This window comes from Aethalodelphis obliquidens, unplaced genomic scaffold, assembly GCF_003676395.1.
Source record: "Aethalodelphis obliquidens isolate GAN/ISIS:26980383/991018 unplaced genomic scaffold, ASM367639v1 scaffold5, whole genome shotgun sequence".
NCBI classification, from domain to species: domain Eukaryota; kingdom Metazoa; phylum Chordata; class Mammalia; order Artiodactyla; family Delphinidae; genus Aethalodelphis; species Aethalodelphis obliquidens.
In genome coordinates this window covers 40293659-40317232 of record NW_020837949.1, presented here as the reverse complement: position 1 = coordinate 40317232, position 23574 = coordinate 40293659, and the positions used below count along the sequence as shown (strand labels likewise).

The window sequence follows — 23574 nt, the reverse complement described above, 5'->3', positions numbered from 1 at the left end:
AATGCCAATTTGAGCTCAATGACCCTAGACAACATGCAGTAAGTACAAGTCTTCTCTTCATTAATAAACATAGATGCTATTGATCTTGATTAACTCCTGGGGTTGTTATAGACTTCAATTAAATAACCTTGATAAAGTGCTCTGAGTACATAAGTAGGCATTGTTTTTCAGACCACACTATTAAACAACTGCACCTTACAATGCCAATAATTGCGATGCAGAAACAGCACTTTTTAAAAAGTAACCTAAACAGAAAAACTCTGTGCATAAATATTTGGTGTTAGTAATTTAACTGAACATTATATGTGTGCTTTAGACACCAAAATATAATAGGTATTTCAGAAGCGGGTTTCCTCAAAAGACCTTAAGTTAAATCAAAGGACAAAACATTTCTAGAAAATTGAATCTTTCCACTTTTGTAGAAAAATCAGTTCGAATTTTAGTTGGGTACTTCTTTGGTCTCAGTACTTCCTTACAGATGTAACGTGACCATGATGTTCCAGGTCAATTATTAACATGAACCTGAGAAAATCCATGAATTTAGGAATTGAGAAAAGCAAACACACACAAACCAAAGGAAGATGGATCTGTGTGTGAACCTAATTTTCCTCAGAAGAAAAACAGATATCTCCTCCAACATAAGGGTTCGCTCAGATTCACTTTTCCTATTAGTAACTTATTTAATATGGCAATGAACAAAAGGCAATCCATTAAAAAGCAACTTTCCTCTTACTACAGGGTGTTTTATAATTTGATGTCTAGCACTCAATCAGAATGTAGCAATCCTGGGCTTCCCTGGTGGCGCAGTGGTTCAGAGTCTGCCTGCCGATGCAGGGGACACGGGTTCGTACCCCAGTCCGGGAAGATCCTGCATGCCGCGGAGCGGCTGGGCCCGTGAGCCATGGCCGCTGAGCCTGCGCGTCCGGAGCCTGTGCTCCACAACGGGAGAGGCCACAACAGTGAGAGGCCTGTGTACCGAAAAAAAAATAAAAAAGAATGTAGCAATCCTTTAATATTTTATGAGCAGAAAGCAACTAATTTGGGCATTTCTGAATCTGTAGATTTCAGAAATGTGGGAGTCTTTGGTAGGCCTTGCAAAATGTTAAGAATGGCCTTTGCAGTCAGTAGAGGGTGAACACAGGTCAACCTGAAATCTCAAACTATCAAAATATTGGAAAAAATATGCTTTACAACAGATAATGGGTAGATAGATAGATAATATATAAATATATATATATATATATAATATTTACACATACATTTATAACCAATAGGAAAAAATATCAGTCCCACCTCATTCTTACACTTTCCCAAATGCAAGACTGACTCTTGGGGCCAGAGACTGTATCTGGTTCACCTTTGCACCTGCAGTGTCCAGTATAGTCCCTGGTACACTGTGAGTAATCTGTAAATTTTTATTAAACAAATGAATAAATGCATTTGTCATCTTAGATGAAGGAAGCCTGCCATGAGTATGTCAGGTCCCAGCTGTCCAAGCCCAACCTCACTGCAGAGACCAGACCTGACCAGATGCTAAGCAAACTGTGGCAGAATGTTGAAATCCTTCTCTGCAACAGAAGGTTCTCACCTTCTGGAATAATATATAGTGCAAGAACAGCATCTGGGGCACCTCCAGAGATCCCAAAGGTATTTGCTTTCATCCCCACTCTGTTACCTCAGCCCATGCGAATGGGATTCTATCCTGGCTCCTGGCTTGACTACCAGGTCTTGAAAAGTCTGGGAAGGCTGCTCTACACCAGCTAGAGGTCAGTCCCTACTCTGTACCAGTTCCCTCCCCCAAAGCACAGAGTGACGTCCACCTGAGCAGCACTGTCTGCTCAGACTCCTGCCACCAAGGTTCCCATCTGCCCACCAGATGGGGCCCCACTGACAAGGAGGAGAGTCCAGATCAGATCCACGTTTACCTTGCCCACACACAGCCTGAAATTTGGCTATCTTGTCCAAGTTAGTTTCCCTAGGTTGAATACTATCTGTTCCCAGGATACTCCTCTCACGCCTCCCACTGCAATTTCAGCCACCAACGTTACTTGTGATACAGACAAAATGAATGCAACTACTCAAATCATCACCTCAAATCCTACCAATCTATTTCTGGGGAAATGTAGGAATATAAGTGCACAGTGAGATTTATGAGTACATTACCCAAGGACACAAAAGTCATAAGTGGCAGAGATGGAACCAAGCTGCCCCTTGTCCCCAGTATTCTCCTTCTAGTTCACCATATCTCTGTTCTGTGCTAACTTTTAACATGTCCGTTAGGCAAAGGAGAAGAGGAGAAAGCTGGGTACTGCAGTCAAAGCACACAAGAGTATACCTTCTACTGCCATCAGGATGAGAGCTAATAGCCAAAGCAGGCCATTGGGGAAGATGAAAATGAAAGCAGGGTAAGAAAAGGACATTGCAGGGCAATAACCTGGACACAAGAAGTACCAGCCAAGCAGAGCATGATTCTGCTTCTTCTCCAGTTTCTCAAAATCCTGGATGGTCTTGCAGTGCTTTTAAGCAAGTGACTTTCTACAGTTTCCCCCATCAAATTGAAATGAATGCAAAATACGCATGGTTATCAGACTGAGGAATTCAGGAGAATTTGTTTGATTCAGGACTTGAATCCTTCAGCGGAATACACAGTAAGCTACAGAGCGGACATAAATCTCCACAAGTTAGTCGAATGAGGAGTAGGAAGAATAACTCACTTCAAGCACCCAGATAAACTGAAATGTTAACATTGGTGATAAGCGAACCCGAGAACAGAAATCTCTCAGGTCAGGCTGCTACTCTTAATGCAAAAATGCCCTAATTTGGGCTCACTAGTAACAAACTTCCATGGCAGTTCAACGTCCACTTCAACTTCTTTCCCCCACACCCCTACATGGGAGGATGATAACATCTTGGTCAAACATCTCAAACTCTTAGCTTCGTCCTTATTAAGTTTTAAATTTTTAAATTTACCTCAGCAGTGTGTGTAGTCAGTTCTACACTGTAAATAAAACGTAACCCCCTTCTCAATTTAATCTTTAGATTCTTTCCCATTAATCATTTCAGACCATTATTTTAAGCTCTCAAGCAGGTGACTAAATATTTACGCTTTCACAATAATAGCAAACACTTGACATTTCTCTGGTATAAACAGCCTTCTCTGGTGCCCATGTTATTAAGCCTACAAGGAAAGATTTATCTGTGTGTCAGCTCTGTAGCTGGTGGAGGGAATGGAATTTACCCACTATAGGAAGACTCAATGCTGACAATGATTTCAGGCCAGATTAAATCATATTTGCCTTAACAAGTTAAAGCCAAATTATGCCAGTGAGAAAAAGGCAAGAAAATTATCATGCTCTCTATTTCTAGGTGTCCTCTCCTAAATTTTATAATCTAAGGAAGAAAAAGAGCAATAAGCATATTTCTGACCACATTTTTCATGATCATCTACCCATTTCCTTCAATAATTCCTTCTTTCATAGAGAAAGCATTCTAAACAAGTAAAATACCGGAAGCAAGAGGATTTCATTAAGGTATGCAATTGTTCCTTACATAAAAAAGATGTTTCAAAAAAAAGAAAAAAGATTCAGCTTTATCGGAACCAAGATGGTGGAGTAGAAAGATATGCTCTCACTCCCTCTTGCGAGAACACCAGAATCAAAACTAGCCGCTGGAAAATCATCGAAAGGAAGACACTGGAACTCACCAAAAAAGATACCCCACATCCAAAGACAAAGGAGAGGCCACAATGAAATGGTAGGAGGGGCGCAATCACAATAAAATCAAATCCCATAACCACTGGGTGGGTGACTCACAGACTGGAGAACACTTATACCACAGAAGTCCACCCACTGGAGTGAAGGTTCTGAGCCCCATGTCAGGCTTCCCAACCTGGGGGTCTGGCAATGGGAGGAGGAATTCCTAGAGAATCAGACTTTGAAGGCTAGTGGGATTTGATTGCAGGACTTCGACAGGACTGGGGGAAACAGAGACTCCACTCTTGGAGAGCACACACAAAGTAGTGTGTGCACTGGGACCCAGGGAAGGAGCAGTGACCCCAGGGGAGACTGATCCATACCTACCTGCTAGTGTTTGAAGGCCTCCGGCAGAGGTGGGGGGTGGCGGTGGTTCACCGTGAGGACAAGGATATGGGCAGCAGAAGTTCTGGGAAGTACTCCTTGGCGTGAGGCTTCCCAGATCAGACATTAGCCCCACCAAAGAGCCCAGGTAGGCTCCAGTGTTGGGTTGCCTCAGGCCAAACAACCAACAGGGAGGGAACCCAGCCCCAACTATCAGCAGACAAGCGGATTAAAGTTTTACTGAGCTCTGCCCACAAGAGCAACAGTCAGCTTTACCCACCACCAGTCCCTCCCATCAGGAAACTTGCACAAGCCTCTTAGATAGCCTCATCCACCAGAGGGCAGACAGTAGAAGCAAGAAGAACTACAATACTGCAGCCTGTGGAACAAAAATCACATTCACAGAAAGACAGACAAGATGAAAAGGCAGAGGGCTATGTACCAGATGAAGGAACAAGATAAAACCCCAGAAAAACAACTAAATGAAGTGGAGATAGGCAACCTTCCAGAAAAGAATTCAGATTAATGATAGTGAAGATGATCCAAGACCTTGGAAAAAGAATGGAGGCAGAGATCCAGAAGATGCAAGAAATGTTTAACAAAGACTTAGAAGATTTAAAGAACAAACAAACAGAGATGAACAATACAAATGACAATGAAAGCATGACAATCCAAAACCTATGGAATGCAGCAAAAGCAGTTCTAAGAGGGCAGTTTATAGCTATAAAAACCTACATCAAGAAACAAGAAAAATCTCAAATAAACAATCTAACTTTACACCTAAAGGAACTAGAGAAAGAAGAACAAACAAAACCCAAAGTTAGCAGAAGGAAAGAAATCATAAAGATCAGAGCAGAAATAAATGAAATAGAAACAAAGAAAACAATAGCAAAGATCAATAAAACTAAAATCTGGTTCTTTGAGAAGATAAACAAAATTGATAAACCATTAGCCAGACTCATCAAGAAAAAGAGGGAGAGGACTCAAATCAATAAAATGAGAAATGAAAAAGGAGAAGTTACAATAGACACTGCAGAAATACAAAGCATCCTGAGAGACTACTACAAGCAACTCTATGCCAATAAAATGGACAACCTGGAAGAAATGGACAAATTCTTAGAAAGATATAACCTTCCAAGACTGAACCAGGAAGAAACAGAAGAAATGAACAGACCAATCACAAGTAATGAAATTGAAACTGTGATTAAAAATCTTCCAACAAACAAAAGTCCAGGACCAGATGGCTTCACAGGTGAATTCTATCAAACATTTAGAGAAGAGCTAACACCCATCCTTCTCAAACTCTTCCAAAAAACTGTGGAGGAAGGAACACTCCCAAACTCATTCTATGAGGCAACCATCACCCTGATACCAAAACGAGACAAAGATACTACAAAAAAAGAAAATTACAGACCAATATCACTGATGAATATAGATGTGAAAATCCTCAACAAAATACTAGTAAACAGAATCCAACAACACATTAAAAGGATTATACACAATGAACAAGTGGGATTTATCCCAGGGATGAAAGGATTCTTCAATATACGCAAGTGAATCAATGTGATACACCATATTAACGAATTGAAGAATAAAAACCATATGATTATCTCAATAGATGCAAAAAAAGCTTTTGACAAAATTCAACACCCGTTTATGACATAAACTCTCCAGAAAGTGGGCATACAGGGAACCTACCTCAACATAATAAAGGCCATATACAACAAACCCACAGCAAACATCATTCTCAATGGTGAAAAACTGAAAGCATTTCCTCTAAGATCAGGAAAGGGACAAGGATATCCACTCTCACCACTATTATTCAACATAGTTTTGGAAGTTCTAGCCACGGCAATCAGAAAAGAAAAAGAAATAAAAGGAATACAAATTGAAAAAGAACAGTAAAATTGTTACTGTTTGCAGATGACATGATTCTATACATAGAGAATCCTAAAGATGCCACCAGAAAACTACTAGAGCTAATCAATGAATTTGGTAAAGTAGCAGGATACAAAATTAAGGCACAGAAATCTCCTGTATTCCTATACACTAATGATGAAAAATCTGAAAGAGAAATTAAGGAAACACTCTCATTTACCATTGCAACAAAATGAATAAAATACCTAGGAACCAACCTACCTAGGGAGACAAAAGACCTGTTTCCGAAAACTATAAGACACTGATGAAAGAAATTAAAGATGATACCAACAGATGGAGAGATATACCATGTTCTTGGATTGGAAGAATCAATATTGTGAAAATGACTATACTACCCAAAGCAATCTACAGATTCAGTGCAATCCCTATCAAATTACCAATGACATTTTTTATGGAACTAGAACAAAAAATCTTAAAATTTGTATGGAGACACAAAAGACCCTGAATAGCCAAAGAAATCTTGAGGGAATAAATGGAGCTGGAGGAATCCGGCTCCCTGACTTCAGACTACACTACAAAGCTACAGTAATCAAGACAATACGGTACTGGCACAAAAACAGAAACACAGATCAATGGAACAAGATAGAAAGACCAGAGATAAACCCATGCACCTACGGTCAACTAATCTATGACAAAGGAGGCAAGGATATACAATGGAGAAAAGACAGTCTCTTCAATAAGTGGTGCTGGGAAAACTGGATAGCTACATGTAAAAGAATGAAATTAGAACACTCCCTAACAGCAAACACAAAAATAAACTCAAAATGGATTCGAGACCTAAATGGAAGACCAGACACTATAAAACTCTTAGAGGAAAATATAGGAAGAACACTCTTTGACATAAATCACAGCAAGATCTTTTTTGATCCATCTCTTAGAGTAATGGAAATAAAAACAAAAATAAACAAATGGGACCTAATGAAACTGCAAAGCTTTTGCACAGCAAAGGAATCCATAAACAAGATGAAAAGACAAGCTTCAGAAAGGGAGAAAATATTTGCAAATGAATCAACGGACAAAGGATTAATCTCCAAAATATATAAACAGCTCATGCACCTCCATATAAAAAAAAAAACCCAATCCAAAAATGGGCAGAAGATCTAAATAGACATTTCTCCAATGAAGACATAGAGATGGCCAAGAGTCACATGAAAAGCCACTCAACATCACTAATTATTAGAGAAATGCAAATTAAAACTACAATGAGGTATCACCTCGCATTGGTTAGAATGGGATCATCAGAAAATCTACAAACAAAAAATGCTGGAGAGGGTGTGGAGAAAAGGGAACCCTCTTGCACTGTTGGTGGGAATGTAATTTGATTCAGCCACTATGGAGAACAGTTTGGAGGTTCCTTAAACAACTAAAAATAGAATTACCATATGATCCGCCACTGGGCATATACCCAGAGAAAACCATAATTCAAGAAGACACATGCACCCCAATGTTCATTGCAGCACTGTTTACAATTGCCAGGTCATGGAAGCAACCTAAATGCCCATCGACAGACAAATGGATAAAGAAGATGTGGTACATATATATAATGGAATATTACTCAGTCATAAAAAGGAAAGATATTGGGTCATTTGTTGAGACGTGGATGGATCCAGAGACTGTCATACAGAGTGAAGTAAGTCAGAAAGAGAAAAAAAATATCGTATATTAACGCATATATGTGGAACCTAGAAAAATGGTACAGATTAACCGGTTTGCAGCGCAGAAATTGAGACACAGATGTAGAGAACAAACGTATGGACACCAAGGGGGGAAAGTGGTGGGGCAGTGGGGGTGGTGGTGTGAAGAATTGTGAGATTGGGATTGACACGTACACACTGATGTGTATAAAACTGATGACTGCGGCTTCCCTGGTGGCACAGTGGTTGAGAGCCCGCTTGCTGATGCAGGGGACATGGGTTTACGCCCCGGTCTGGGAAGATCCCATGTGCCGCGGAGCGGCTAGGCCTGTGAGCCATGGCTGCTGAGCCTGCGTGTCCGGAGCCTGTGCTCCGCAACGGGAGAGGCTACAACAGTGAGAGGCCCACATATCGTAAAAAAAAAAAAAAAAAAAAAATTGATGACTAATAAGAATCTGCTGTATAAAAAAAAAATAAAATAAAATTCAATAAAAAAAGAAAGAAAAGAAAGTGATCTACTGGTAGCGTAAAAACTGGAATTTTTAAAAAGGAATCCATAGATCTATTTCCTAAACAGAGAAATATATACTCATTTCTTAATATACATTCTTTTTTATAATATTTGAAATTCAGTCACAATACCTGCACATTTTTCCATCCCTGTAGATTTTAATAATATTTATTCCCAGGGCAGACATGAAGAAATACATACACTGGAAACCTGAGCCAAAGAATGTTCGGTCCACGGGGATGCTCCTGCTTAGCTGTCAGCATCTTGGGAACCCTGCATGTAGGTCAGGGCACTACCCTGGAAGCTGGGTCTCTGCCAAGCCTCACACCCTGTGGGAAATATGTGTACTTACGCAGCTCGCCCACTTTCAAGATCTCACACAGCATCTTGGTCAGCTCTATACTACTGCGGCCAAAGGGACATTCATGCTTATCTTCTCGGCTACTGTTCTCAAGCACAATCTGCAAGCAGGCAAGGGAACAGGTCAGAAAGGAAAGTCAGTTTGTAGAAAACATCAAAAATGTTGGCTCTACTATAAAGAGAAACAGATCCACTCCAGACCACCAAACTAGGGCTCTTGGGGGCAGAACAAAGCTGTACTTTAAGTATATTCTCTGTAAAAGGACTGAAAACTCTCATGTTTTCCAAATCTCCTAAAACCATTTTCAACTCTGTAAGAGGATATTTTGCTCATTGGTTTCCACTTACACAGAGGTGCCCATGGAGAGTTTTTTAAAATAGCACAGTAAAGACTTTTTACTTAAGTGACAAAACCACTCTCTTTTTCTCCCGGTCATATCTTCTCTTTCCTGGGAATAGCAACTCTCTTTCTATGACTTCAGCTCCTACATTTTTTTCCTTTTCTTAAATATTTTTTTCTATTTATGATAGGATATTGAATATAGTTCTCTGTGCTGTACAGTAGGACCTTGTTGTTTATCCATTCTATATATAGAAGCTTACATCTGCTAATCCCAACCTCCCACTCCATCCCTCCCCCAAACCCCTCCCCCTTGGCAAACACCAGTCTGTTCTCTATGTCTGTGATTCTGTTTCTGTTCCATAGATAAGTTCATTTGTGTGATATTTTAGATTCCACATGTAAGTGATATCATATGGTATTTGCCTTTGTCTTTCTGGCTTACTTCACTTAGTTTGATAATCTCTAGTTGCATCCATGTTGCTGCAAATGGCATTATTTTGTCCTTTTTTAATGCTTCAGCTCTTATGTTTAATCACATATTTCCCACAGGAGTTTCCATGTTCTTACAAGATCTCTCCCTTGGCACTAGTTGACCGGACCACACCTAAGGGACACGTGACACAAACTGGACCAACCAGAGTCCTTCCCTGAGACTTATCACACAAAAAGGGAAAAACTGGCCCAACTACGCTGACAGTACCCACGAGGTATGAGTGTAGGAACTACCTGAAAGTGAATCTGCAAGAAAAAAAACAAAAAAAGGAAAAAAGGAAAGCAAGCCAAAATGCAAGGGAAAACAGAGAGGAGAGGCACTGGTAGCCCTGGCAGCGTTTGAGCGGCTGGTCCCACGTGTTCCTGGAGCAAAGCTACTTCCCTAACCTTATGGTTTATTTGCTAAACCCTTCCACTGAAAATCCTTTGGGCCATCCAATAAATTCTCCTCTTTCCTTAAGCTAGTTTGAGATATTCCTACCATAACTAAGGGAGTCATTCTGCACATGTATTAAACAAAAGGAAAACAAAAGAGGAAACCTCTATTTTAAAGTTACTAAACTTCAAAAATAAAGGGGAATTAGCCAATTGTTCTAAAATGCACAAAATTAAAAAAAAAAGTTGCCAATCTTCAAATTCATACGTTGACAAAGGAATAATCAGCATATCCATCTCTGACACCATCTCCAACTTCCTCAATGGAGTTGTCTGGAATGTCCTCAAAAGCTACACCGCCCTGAGTAGGTGCATCCCAGTAGCGTTTACAACAATGTTGTACATCAACTTATGTTGTTTTTCCCCCAGACTATGACCTCTTCGGTGGCAGAAATGATGTTTTATTCATTCAATCTACAGTAGTAAATGAGTACCTCTTGTCTACCAGGAAGATGTCTAGGCCTATAAAATGGAGAACAAGACCAGGGCTCTGACTTATCAAAGCATCCACTCTAATTGAGGGAAACAGATAAAACAAAAGAGGTAATTACAGTTTATAACAAGTGTCATGAAAAAAAGTAGTTGAGGTGGCAAAGAATAACAGGGAAGACTTGGGGAGGAGAGTGTAGACAACTAGGTGACTATTGGGAATCAAAGGGTGAGAAAGAGCTTGCCATGTCAAGGTCGGGGAGAAAGACTATTTCAGTCAGAGATCAAGGACAGAGCCCCTGAGTTGAGTAAGATGTGTGTTGGACACAACCTCTGTACACTGCCTGGTCTACCATGTGGAGAGGTTTGGAATTGTACAGGGCAGTGTTCCGGTTCCAGGAGCTCAACAACAAAAAAACAAACAACCCAATCCAAAAATGGGCAGAAGACCTAAATAGACATTTCTCCACAGAAGACATACAGATGGAAAAGAGACACATAAAAGCCTGCTCAACATCACTAATTATTAGAGAAATACAAATCAAAAGTACAGTGAGGTATCACCTCACACCAGTTAGAATGGGCATCATCAGAAAATCTACAAACAACAAATGCTGGGAAGGTTTGGTGAAAAGGGAACCCTTTGCACTGTTGGTGGGAATGTAAATTGATACAAGAACTATGGAGAACAGTATGGAGTTTCCTTAAAAAACTAAAAATAATTACCATATGACCCAGCAATCGCACTAATGGGCATGTACCCAGAGAAAACCATAATTCAAAAAGACACATGCACGCCAATGTTCATTGCAGCACTGTTTACAATAGCCAGGTCATGGAAGCAACCTAAATGCCCATCAACAGACGAATGGATAAAGATGTAGTACATATATACAATGGAATATTACTCAGCCATAAAAAGGAACGAAATTGGGTCATTTGTAGAGACGTGGATGGACCTAGAGACTGTCATACAGAGTGAAGTAAGTCAGATAGAGAAAAACAAATATCGTATATTAACGCATATATGTGGAATCTAGAAAAATGGTACAGATGAACTGGTTTGCAAGGCAGAAATAGAGATACTGCTGTAGAGAACAAACGTATGGACAGCAAGGGGGGAAGTGGGGGTGGGGTGGTGGTGGTGGGATGAATTAGGAGATTGGGATTGACACACATACACTAATATGTATAAAAAAGATATCTAATAAGAACCTGCTGTATTAAATAAATAAATAAATAATAATAACTAACCTCCCCATACCCTGGGGCCTCTTGCCTTCTGAGATGGCCCACACTCTGTCTGTGGAGTGTGTTTCTAAATAAATCCACTCCTTACCTATCAATCAATCAATCAATCAATAAATCAATAAAATAAAATAAAGCCAAAGGAGGAGGTTTTCAATACAAATGTGCTCCCATTGTTATCTGCACAAACACTGTAACAATAACACACACATACACACACACATAATTATTGTATGCACTGACAGTACCACACTAACAAATCAACCATTTCCATTTGGGGATGTTCCTCCAGCATTGCATGTATACCTAACCCTAATCACAACCTAAACAGTTCCACTTGCTGAATCACGGCAGTTTTCGAAGTTCATCATTGTTGCTTTATCACCCTTATGATTGTCCAAGAAGTCGATGAACCATCCCATTTTGTGGGACCTGTCAAGTGTTTGCAGCACATGCTCACATAAATAATTATGCATTGCATATCAGCATGAACCTAGCCTTTGCTGTCCTTGGGATTTATAAAATTCTTCCTTACAGTCTCTTTAGCCAACACGTGTTCTGAGTTGGTTGTTTTTCCTCTGAGAAAGCTGGTCATAAAATCCAACTAAATCCTTTCTCCTGGCAAGCAGGAAGGACCAGCGCTGGAGTCCTTGAAAGCCTCTGCCCCTCTTCATGGTCTCTTTTGGAAATTTGCCTGAACGTGAACAGTCTCATTCGCCTGAGCCTGTATCACCCTCTTCTTTTTAGGAGAATCCTTTCTGGCTCTAATCAGGAATTCCAGTTCAGGAAAGCAGGAGGGAAGAACAACTAAGTTCCCATCAATCAGTGAATCTTTCTCTTTGAAAATGTCTGTATCTGAGATTGCCCCATCAAGGGGCAAATCTGAATCTCTTGATGATGGGAAATGAGTGGGGAAAACAGAGCAAGAAGAACATAAAGAAAAGACAGGAGACAGGTAGTCTTCAGCCAGCCCCCAGCTCCCAGCGAGGACATTCCCTGGCATTTCACATTAACAATTCACATTTCACGAGAGCATCAATATTTAATGAGGACGTGATCTGAATACACTGTAGGTGGAATTACTGCAGCCAATAAATGTTCCGAAAACATTTCCAAGGCACTGTTTATTAGCAGGTACTAAATTAAGGAGTAATTTAAGTAACCAATACGTAAATCAGCTTGGAAAAGCCCTTCTCTTTACTCTTTAATGTACCATCCATCTCTAGGGACTACCCTGGTGGCACAGTGGTTAAGAATCCGCCTGCCAATGCAGGGAACACGGGTTCAAGCTCTGATCCAGGAAGATCCACATGCTGCGGAGCAACTAAGCCCGTGTGCCTCAACTACTGAGCCTGCGCTCTAGAGCCCTCAAGCCACAACTACTGAGCTCGTGTGCCGCAACTACTGAAGCCCGTGTGCCTAGAGCCCGTGCTCTGCAACAAGAGAAGCCACCGCAATGGGAATCCCTCGCACCACAACGAACAGTAGCCCCCACTCACCGCAACTAGAGAAAGCCTGTGCACAGCAACAAAGACCCCACGCAGCCAAAAATAAGTAAATAAATAAATAAATAATTTATAAAAGAGTCCTATGAACAAAGATCTGTTTTTAAAAAAAATGTGCCATCCAACTTATTATATTTACCCACCTAGAGAAAAACAGACTCTCCTTCTTGATTGGTTTCTTTAGACAAAGCCGACACAAACCTTTCAAGCTGCCTGTGTGGGCTTTAAGGTCAACACTGTTACAGAAATATTCAGAAAAGACTATGGTTATGAATGTTACTAATAAGATATTACTACAGTGAGAGATCATTCTTAGACTAGACAGTAGTTTTTTTTTTTACTTAATACATACACTAATATATCTATTTTCAATTTCAACATTCTGGTATTAATCATGTTTACGTGAGATATTTTGAGCTCTATCTGGAAATATCAAAGCATATTTTTCATCTGTATTTTTTTCCCTCACTCTTTGGTTTTAAAAGCAAACATGCTGGAACAGAAACCTCGATGGATGGAGTACATATTAAAAACTGCTATTATCACTCATTTTAGAATACTTCATATACCGAAAGTAGTTGAAACTGTCTGCATATTTTATAGAACACTTGATATTTATGCAATATTAACTATAAAAAACATTTTATTAAATACTTCAACTTTACAGAGTATATTTACGTATTTTCTATCCACTGATTCCCCAACAAGTCCATAAAATGGATAAGGCAGGTATTATTATTATTCTCTTAAGAAAGTTAAAACAAGAGGAAGAGGTGATCTGCTTAGATCATAGCCTAAGTCACTCCTGGAATTCAATTTTTAAGGTCTTCAATTTCCAAATCTCCTCCTTCCCCATTATATTTCACACACTGCCTTCACATATACATTGCCGTGAAACTCAATGGATTTCATGTCTCAAGAGGCTAAGGGAACTTTGATCAATTTCCTCTATCTCACTGAAGTGGGTTTATAAATCCCAGACCCTTCTAGACAAAGGTATAAGGTTCTCTCTTATCTCATTTATCCCCTAAGGGTCAGTAACTATTGCTCAGGGTTAATGACTTTGTGTGGAGGGTTCCCACAGGCTTTACTTCCATGCATTTTGAGTTCTTCTTCTCCATTAGTGACAAACTTATCTGGCTTGGGAGTTACCTTTAAGTGCCAAGTACATGGCCAACCACACTCTAGTACTTGTCTCTTAGCTTCAGCATCATGTTGCTGACTTACGTTCAGCTGATTGTCCCTGTCACACTTTCCTCCTCTTTCTCTTAAGCTCTCCTCATCTGGGGTGAGTCCAGTCCATTCTGCTTTCCCTGTAGCCAGCCCTGGACCAAGCCTCAAGGGCTTCTTCCATCTCCTCTCATCTGTGGAGGTTTTTGTTCAGGCTGTTTTGACTCTGACGGTCACATGAAGCTTAATGGTCTCCTCACAGGCCAGCAAGGACAGTATGTGAACCTGGACCGTGTTCTCTCCAAGAGAAGGGATTGTCCGTCTCGCCCCAATTCTGACCCAAAGCTGCTGCGGGAAGCATGTATAACATAGAGAGCCTGGGCCAAACTAGTGTAAGCTTGCATGAGGCATTGCGTCTTTTTGTGAATTGTACACAAATTCCAGAAAGCCCACTTCATAGGACTGTTGTGCGTCCTAAATCACAAAACAAAGGCAAAATGCCTAAAGCAGACTTGACAGAGCTGGTGTTTATAATCGCTTTATTGCCCTCCCTCTTCGTTTTTCCTTGAGGCCCTTGGCCAACATTTACCAGCAACTAAACAAAAATTATGACTGCAGTGAGACTGGCTCTTTGATGACTGGCCTCTGGGGACAGATGAAAGCAATGCAAAGGCTCTCCCATCATTCTAGCATGAGAAGCATAAAAACGGTGTCACCACCTACTTACACCAGAAATGCAAGATAGGAAGTCCCATGTGCTCATATTCAAGCAGGAATCTTCCACAGGAATACGGGGTTGTGCAAGTGCAGAGAATGAGCAAGGACACCAAAGAATAAGTCACAGCCTGATAGTTTTGGCAATAAAGTCCCAATACTAAACAGTTACAGCCACCATAGGACACCCGTCCTCAGAGTCTTGTCAACCCCACAAGCTCTATTAAAACTTGTCTGTTGGGCTTCCCTGGTGGTGCAGTGGTTGAGAGTCCACCTGCCGATGCAGGGGACATGGGTTCGTGCCCCGGTCCGGGAAGATCCCACATGCTGTGGAGCGGCTGGGCCCGTGAGCCATGGCCGCTGAGCCTGCGCGTCCGGAGCCTGTGCTCCGCAATGGGAGAGGCCACAACAGTGAGAGGCCCGCGTACCGCAAAAAAAAAAAAAAAAAAAGAAATGAAAACCTTCATTTTATCCATGAGCCCCCTCCCTACCCCCAACACAGGGGTACTTTTACATTAGTAACAGAATCAGGGAACACCCCAGAGTGAAGTGTTAGCCCTTAGATCTCATCATCAAGACACAGACATCTTCTAAAGTCAACGGGTAAGGCCACAGTGGGGTCCTCTCACAGAGACTTGCGGGCCAAGAGGGAGCCACCTTCTATGCTCCCTTTGGTATTAATGCTAATGGTGATTGGTCTCCGAAAGCCAGAGGGAAGCTTTAGAAAGAGCACTGAACTGCCTCAAGGGGGTTGCACAAGAGCTTAACCGTGATCATGAATTTTGAGCAAGTCCCTAAAATCAAATAAACATGCCAAAGCCTTAATATGATTTTAAGTGGGCAAAGAACAAAGAACATTAAAATTATAGAAACTATGCCAAGCAGGAAGATAAACCAGAAAAAAATCAGAATTCCAGGCTGTTAGTCCACCTGATCCACCACTCCTTCCTCACAGATCAGGATAGTGAGCCCCAAAGTAAACAGCTTTAACGGCACAGACAAGAGGGCAGAGGAAGAGAAATCACAGCTAGTATTCATCAAGAGCATTTATTTCCCAGGTCTCGTTCGAAGAGTTTTCACTCATTATCTCATGTAAGGTACATGTACTACCACATGACAGAAATACTGCACTATCCCACTTTACAGATGGAGAACCTGAAGCAAAAAGATGTTGTATAATTTGCCCAAGGTTCACATAGCACAAAAATAAACAGACCCAGCTCAGGAACTTAGGTGGCCTAACCCTAGAGCACACATTCCTGGTTACTGATTCCTACTGAAACACATGATACCTACACTTACTGAAAAAGGAGAGGATGAAATAATAATAATAAAGCTTTGATCAGGAAAGTCCTTAACATGGTAGCAGATGACTGGATAATGTGGCTCTGGACAGAGACGATTTTCCTAGATCTACATCTAACAGACTTGGTGACTTAACACATATTCCTTAACGTGAGTTTCCACCTATAAAAATGGGAACAGGAATACCAACCTACAAAGGGCTGTAAAGATTAAATGAAAATAAAAAATGGAGGTAAAGATCTCTTAGTGCCTGAGACATCTCAAATACTCAATGGGGGAGACGATTGATCTCCTATTGCTATAATAATTACATAAGCTCTTGATTTACAGAAATATTCTTATAACTCTAGGGCAAAGATGTTGATAAAAACCACACACAACAAAAACCCAAAACAACTGCTATCGAAATTATTAATCTTGCTCTTTGGCAAAGTAAGGACTCAGGTGGAATAAATACTGTTTCTGACTTAGGTGGGTTTCCTGAACTTCTTTCAGCATCTTTTGAGAACAGTGGCTCTCAAACTTGAGTGGGCATCAGAATCATCTGGGGGCTTATAAAACCCAGACTGCTGGCTTGCTCCCCGGAGTTTGATTCAGCAGGTCTGGGATGGAACGTAAGAAAATATCAAAGCAAGCAAACCAAACTCTAAATTCTTCTGAGGCACTGGGGGGACTGAGACAGGGAGTGTTAGTAAGGCATTTTAGAGGTCTTTTAAAAATTATTTTTAGCAGCATAGTCTTTAAAAAAGAAAAAAGCTTCTTCCCTGATCCTTAATTGGCCCTTTAGAGAGAAACCACTGTCCATGGTATGTCCAGGGCTGAAGAGCTGGGCCTCCAGGCCTTTGGAAGGGCCAATGACACCAAGCAATCCAGATGGAAAAACCAGTTAAGAGTGAGTGTAACAGATCACCAGGGAAAAGACCACCCAGAGAAGAGTGTGCAAAAACTTGAAAAGCTGTTTCCAAGGGCAAAAGAACAATGCATCCCAGGAAAAGGAGAAGAAGTATGTACAAAGGGTCAGATTGGTGAAAAAATAAGGTGGAAAGCACACACAAGGAACCGAGATAAATAACAATATGGACAAATGAGAAGAATGGTACAAAACCCAGCTAATGAGGTGAAATTCTTCCAGAATAAAATTAGGCAATTGCACATGCAGAGGCATAATAAAGGCCATAAATATAAAATGGCAAGGAATTGACTGGGTAATGGTGTAGTAATTAAAGCCTGGAGGTTCATAACAGACCTCGAATTGAACATTAATCAACCAAAAAGAAATGCTGCCTGCATTTTGATATCGTGCAACAAAAGCAGGATGTGTGAAATACAGCAAGCAATCACACCCACACGCTGCTGAAAAGTCCTCCCTTTGAGTATGAAGTAGCACCAAGAGGGGAAACGATTAAATAACAGTGTATTTGTGCCTGTGCCTGCACAGTAACCCTGATGTCACTGGAGGAAGCCTAGGCAACAGCTCTGTTGACTGTTCCAAAGGCCAGAGGATAGCAGGAAAGATTCCCTAGCTGATGCCTGCATCAAAGAAATAGGGCTGGAAGACCTTCTCTCCTGTGCCAGTACACATCTTCCTGGGCCCAAGGATGGCACAGGTGTGCGTGAAGGCACCTGTAGGCATCCCTAGAGGCTTGGAGAGGTAATATCTGGTTTATTTAAAGCAACGGTTCCCTAACGGAAGCATGCATTAGAATCATCTGGAAGCTTATTAAAACACAGATTGCTGGGCCCCACCCCCAGAGTTATGATTCAGCTGTTCTGGGGCAAACCCAAGAATCTGCATTTCTAACAAGTTCCCCTGTAATGTGGATGCTGCTAATTTGGGGCCACACTTTATGGACCACTGCTTTAAAGTTATATCACATCTCTACTTCCAGTTTCCATCATTAGCAAACCTCCTGTTTTTCAGGACGTGGAAAGCAATGAAAGTAGAAAGAAGAAATAAATCTGAGTTTTTTGGGTTTGTTTGTTTGTTTTTTCTGTGACTAATAAAAATATCATTAGTAAGAGTTAAAATCCATAGAAAGAGAATGCAGATTGGTAGTGGCCAGGGGTTGGGGGGATGGAGAATGGGAAACAACTGCTTAATGGGTACATGGTTTCCTTTCAGGGTGATGATAATTTATGTCTGGAACTAGGTAGAGGTGACGTTTGCACAACGTATCATGAATGTACCAGATGTTGCTGAACAGTTCACTTTGAAATGGTTAATTTTATGTTGTGTGAATTTTGCCTCAATTAAGAAAAGAGTGAATACCTATGGACTGATTACCCTGTGCAAACTCTCAAGTGTTTAACTCCTTTAGTCCTCATAAGTCATCAAAGCAGGACATGTTGCAGATGAGGAAACCATACCTTGGGCATTGAATAACATGCCTGCTGTCCAGCAGTTTAAATGTGATGTACCAGCATCCTGAGTCAACAAGCAAGGCTTCTATGTGATTTCTATACTGTGGTTTGAACTGTTTCTTGGGTGAAGTGAAATGTGTCTATTTCAAACTGGGGTTTAGGACTGACCAGATGTGGGCCCTAGAGGTGATGGTCTGGAAATGGCCCAGGATGACAGTCCTACAGGACACCCAAGGACAGCCACACCCAAGGACAGCTTCACACCCAGGGAGTGAAGCATGAAGGCCTTACAAATTCCTTCGGTATACACTGATGGATAAGGCCTCCACTGCATACTGCTTAAATGCAAATCACATGCCTTTCCTTGCATTTATTTGTGAAAGCTCACTTTTTTTTTTTAACATCTTTATTGGGGTATAATTGCTTTACAATGGTGTGTTAGTTTCTGCTTTGTAACAAAGTGAATCAGTTATACATACACATATGTTCCCATATCTCTTCCCTCTTGCATCTCCCTCCCTCCCACCTTCCCTATCCCTCCCCTCCAGGCGGTCACAAAGCACCGAGCTGATCTCCCTGTGCTATGCAGCGGCTTCCCACTAGCTATCTACCTTACATTTGGTAGTGTATATATGTCCATGCCTCTCTCTCGCTTTGTCCCAGCTCACCCTTCCCCCTCCCCATATCCTCAAGTCCGTTCTCTAGTAGGTCTGTGTCTTTATTCCTGTCTTACCCCTAGGTTATGATATTGCAGATATACAAAGGACAACCGTAAGTTGGCTCAAGCTTTAAAGCACTCACTGATCACCTGAAGATCTTGTTAAAATGCAGATTCTGATCCAGTAGCCTGGGGTAAGCCTGAGGCCCTGCATTTCTAACCAGATCCCAGAAGATGCTGATGCTGCTGGTCCAAGCACCACATTTTGAAAATCAAAATACTATCCTCCCCCAAATCTACCACGGAAGTTCTAGCCCCACTCTCCTCCACACCCTTTGATTGATTCATTTATCCAACAAAGCTTTTCTTTAAGCCTTGATTATTGCTAAGTAACTTGCTGGATGCTAAAAATACACATACGAGTAAAATACCATCTTCAGGGGCTTGCAGTCTACTTGGAAGACATATGGGGATGGGATTTGTAGGGCGGACAGACTTTCATTTGCTATGTAACTCTTCTGTGTCCTTCTAAATTGTTTGCATTTTTTACAAGGAAGTACGACTCTCTGGGATGAAGGTTCATGTGAAACGCAGTGGGCAGGCAGGCTAAGCTTCATCAAGAGGATAAAACTTGAAGGAGCAGAAACTAATTCCAGACTCTCTTCCGAGGCATCTTTTTAACATTCCAAACCAGAGGTGAGCTATGGACTGTAATAAAGATTAATTGCAACTGGGAAATGGATACCGAATGAAGGCAGAGAAGCCCCTCTGTATCTTGGGCAATATTAGCAATAAATCACACGATCACAAGTCAGAATTTTGACTCACTCAACGTTGCATTATTGAATACAAATGCCTCCTGTCTCCTTCAGTGGAATACAAAGACACCAAGACGTTTGGCATTGTCTGACAGTCACCATTGGATGAAAAATTAGCCTTGACATTTCTCAAGCCTGATTTCTTACTGAGAAATTGTCACCACTTGTCTTAACAGTTATTGCAGTCTTAAAGCTATGTTACACTCACATATATTTGTCTGAAACATATTTGGATGTAACTCACTTTACTAAACAAACACATTCTCGGAGAGCTAGTGATAAAATGGATTCCTGTAAGTCAGATCACACCTGACTTTTTTTTTCGTTTTCTCACTTGGCTCACAGATTTATAAATTCACTCTGGTTTGGGAGAATGGACATGAAGGGATGAAAAGGTGAGGAAGAGAGAAATATTTTCCATCACCCTCTTCTGGACAATAATAATCTGCCTTTGTAGAAATATTTTCAAACAAAAAAATGTCAATTTTCCAATTATACACATATTAAATTAGCTACAATGGAAAAATTATTTATTGGAACCTAATTAAGAAATTAAGCCATACATTGTTTTACTTCAAGTTAAAGGCATGTGAAAAGGAAATCTTTCTTCTATTAAATCTCGCTTTTTAAAAGGAATTTATCTCATTATATCTAATTCTATATAAGCATCCCAAATTTTGGCTAATTCTGCCAAACGAGAGATCTCTGCTGTGAGACAGCCCTCCTACAGGGGTAGGTCCATATGTGATTCCTTCTGTGGGAATTGCTTCCCCTGACACCCGTCCACCCCTACCTCCCCTCCCGTGCCTGTCTAAATTGTCCTTCTCCTTTGGCCCCAAGCCAGTGTCACTTTCTTCATAAAACCTAATGCAATTCCTTTGTCTAAAAACCCACAGTCCTTTATCTATATCTTTCTCACAGCAATTCTCACTTTCTGCTCCAAATTGTGGTGAAATACATGTCTTACTTCCCCTGGTGGGGTTGAGCCCTTGAGGTCAGGAACCATATCTCAGTCACCTGTGAATTCCCCACACCACAGCATACACTAGGCACTTATTAATGAACAATGAACACTAGCTTGCCTGGTTTTTTTTTTGGCTGCATTGGGTCTTCGCTGCTGCGCGTGGGGTCTCTCTAGTTGCGGCGAGCGGGGGCTACTCTTCGTTGCGGTGTGAGGGCTTCTCATTGCTGTGGCTTCTCTTGTTGTGGAGCACGGGCTCTAGGCACATGGGTTCGGTAGTTGTGGCTCTAGAGCGCAGGCTCAGTAGTTGTGGCACACGGGCTTAGTTGCTCTGTGGTATATGGGATCTTCCCAGACCAGGGCTCGAACCCATGCCCCCTGCATTGGCAGGTGGATTCTTAACCACTGTGCCACCAGGGAAGTCCCTTGCCTGGTTTTAATATGAGAATTTTCATAATCTATTATTTAACATTCACGTGCATCCTGAGTTCCAATTACCTCCTTATCCCCCGTCATCCACATTCCCCATTGTATTTCCCTGTGGATTTTATCAGAAGCAATGACTTCTGTGATGCTCCCAGCAACCTCTGACCTCACCCTGTCCTTTGCTGAGGGGGTGCTCAGGACCCAGAAGTTACCTGGAGTCTAGCCGTGTGGCTAGGAATCCAAGCTGTGGAGGAAAACTCATTTAGAAACTCTCTGAGTCTACTGCTTGTGCAGGGACAACATGGCCAGATGAAGGACAAACTCAGAAGGGAATTCTCTCTGGGCCAAAGCCCACATACCAAAGGCCTGCTTAAGGAAACTGCATACTCACCTTCTTTGGGCATGGGGAAAACAAACATTTACAGCGAGTTGGAATGTGGGAAAAATGTCCTTAGTTGTATGTTTATGGAAAACACTTGGCAATTATTTGCTATAAACACTTCCTGTGATGCTGAGAATGAAAACCAGCAGGAAAAATTGTCTGAGATGATAGGAGGCCAACTTCCATAGCAAAGGAACGTGCCCCCCACATATCCCTCATGCTCCACTCCTCAGCCTCCTGTTGCCATGAAGGGGGACCCAGAATCTGGGTTTGCGTGAATGGGGGCAGGTTCTCTTAGTCATTTTCTTATACAGAACCCATGTCTACTCATGTAACATACACTTATTCTCACAGCTTTCATAACTAAGATTTTAGGTGAGGCTTGATACCATGTAGCTCATCAGTTCTAACAAACTGTGGCCATTTCAATGACCCCACCCATTGAAAGGCAGATTTCTTCCAAGTCTGATTTCAGTTTTGATTCTCTGACAAATATCACATATGGCCATGAAGGACTTCTGAGGGGAAAAGAGAGATGTAACACTGGTCAGGGATTCGACATATCAACTCTTTAATCTTTTGTTTAGTGAATAATTTAAATGTCCCGGTGCTAGATAGTGAGGACAAAAGACCAAAAAAAAAAAAAAAAGAGGAAAAAGGTCTCTGCTCAAAAATGTCATGCTTGAGAGAAATAATGATCAAATAATAAAACACGTAATTATATAATTCCAAGTTAAGTCAGTGCTATAAAGGAAATAACAAGGAAAGAAAAGCAATAAAAGAGGAGCCTTCAGGATGAAGTCCTAAGGAATGAATGAGAGTTACGTGGGCAAGTAAGTATGGGCAGAGAAAAGGGGGGCTGAGATAACAGGAACAGCATGTGCAAGAGCCCTGTGGCACAAAAGCATCACCATTCAAGAAATGAAACTGACTTCCCTGATCTTGGTAATCACAAGTTTGTAGACAGGTATGAATGACATATATCAGGGTCTTCTAAAAGCCACCAAGTTCAAGGACGCTTGTACTTATGTACAGAATAGCATTTGATAAACCAGCCAGAGAGAAATTAGTTGTTAGGGCTGTTATATCTGTTACTAACAGTGTTTCAGTTGCTCTATCAAATGTAAGAAAAATATTGTCCATGATTTATGATTTATACTAAATTTTGGAATCTTGGGTTTTACCAAGGCAGAGGAAAAGTCGATAAAATTAAGGTCAATGTAAAAATAAAGTTACCTGACAGTGTCAAACACTCCTGGGTGTACCAGGTGTATTGCCTAGCTCTGAAGGGGAAAGCTATTTTTACAGAATACAATGAAACATTCAGGAACACTACCACCTAAATTCTATTATACCAATACAAATTGCCTTCTGATCTGGTAGGCAGATTGCTAATACTGGCTGGACTCTGGTCACATGAATACAATTTTAAAATGAAAGTCAGCAGTGATTCACCCAAGTATAAGCATCAGCGTATCTGGGGCAAGCCCATTTTGGGCCACACCAATATAACTGCTAATTTGGTTTCCATTCCAGAATGCACAAAGGCCAGAAGGACAGCTGCAGTCAGGGAGATGACAGCATAGTCCAGATAAAAACCTGTTCTGTGGTATCTTACCTTGGGGTGACTGGCGATCCGGCCAGACGGCAGAACACCAGAACGCACTCAATTCAGGTACCGATTTAACAGATATGTGCTGAATGCCTTCTGTGTGTCTGCCACTGCGCTGGCACTGGGGCACAGGAGAGACGCAGTACACAGTCCCTGCCCTCATGGAGCTTACACACTTGTACAGGTAAACAGGAAA

The 23574-nt window shown here is 41.2% G+C and overlaps 1 protein-coding gene across 1 annotated transcript in view; it reads right to left on the bottom strand.

Annotated features, from left to right (window-relative positions):
* ELMO1 (engulfment and cell motility 1) overlaps positions 1 to 23574 on the bottom strand; it is a 551203-nt gene that overhangs the window by 247162 nt on the left and 280467 nt on the right. The window contains exon 15 of the mRNA XM_027102174.1: positions 8512 to 8620. Within this exon, the coding sequence (XP_026957975.1) occupies positions 8512 to 8620 (109 nt within the window). The remainder of the gene's footprint in view (positions 1 to 8511; positions 8621 to 23574) is intronic.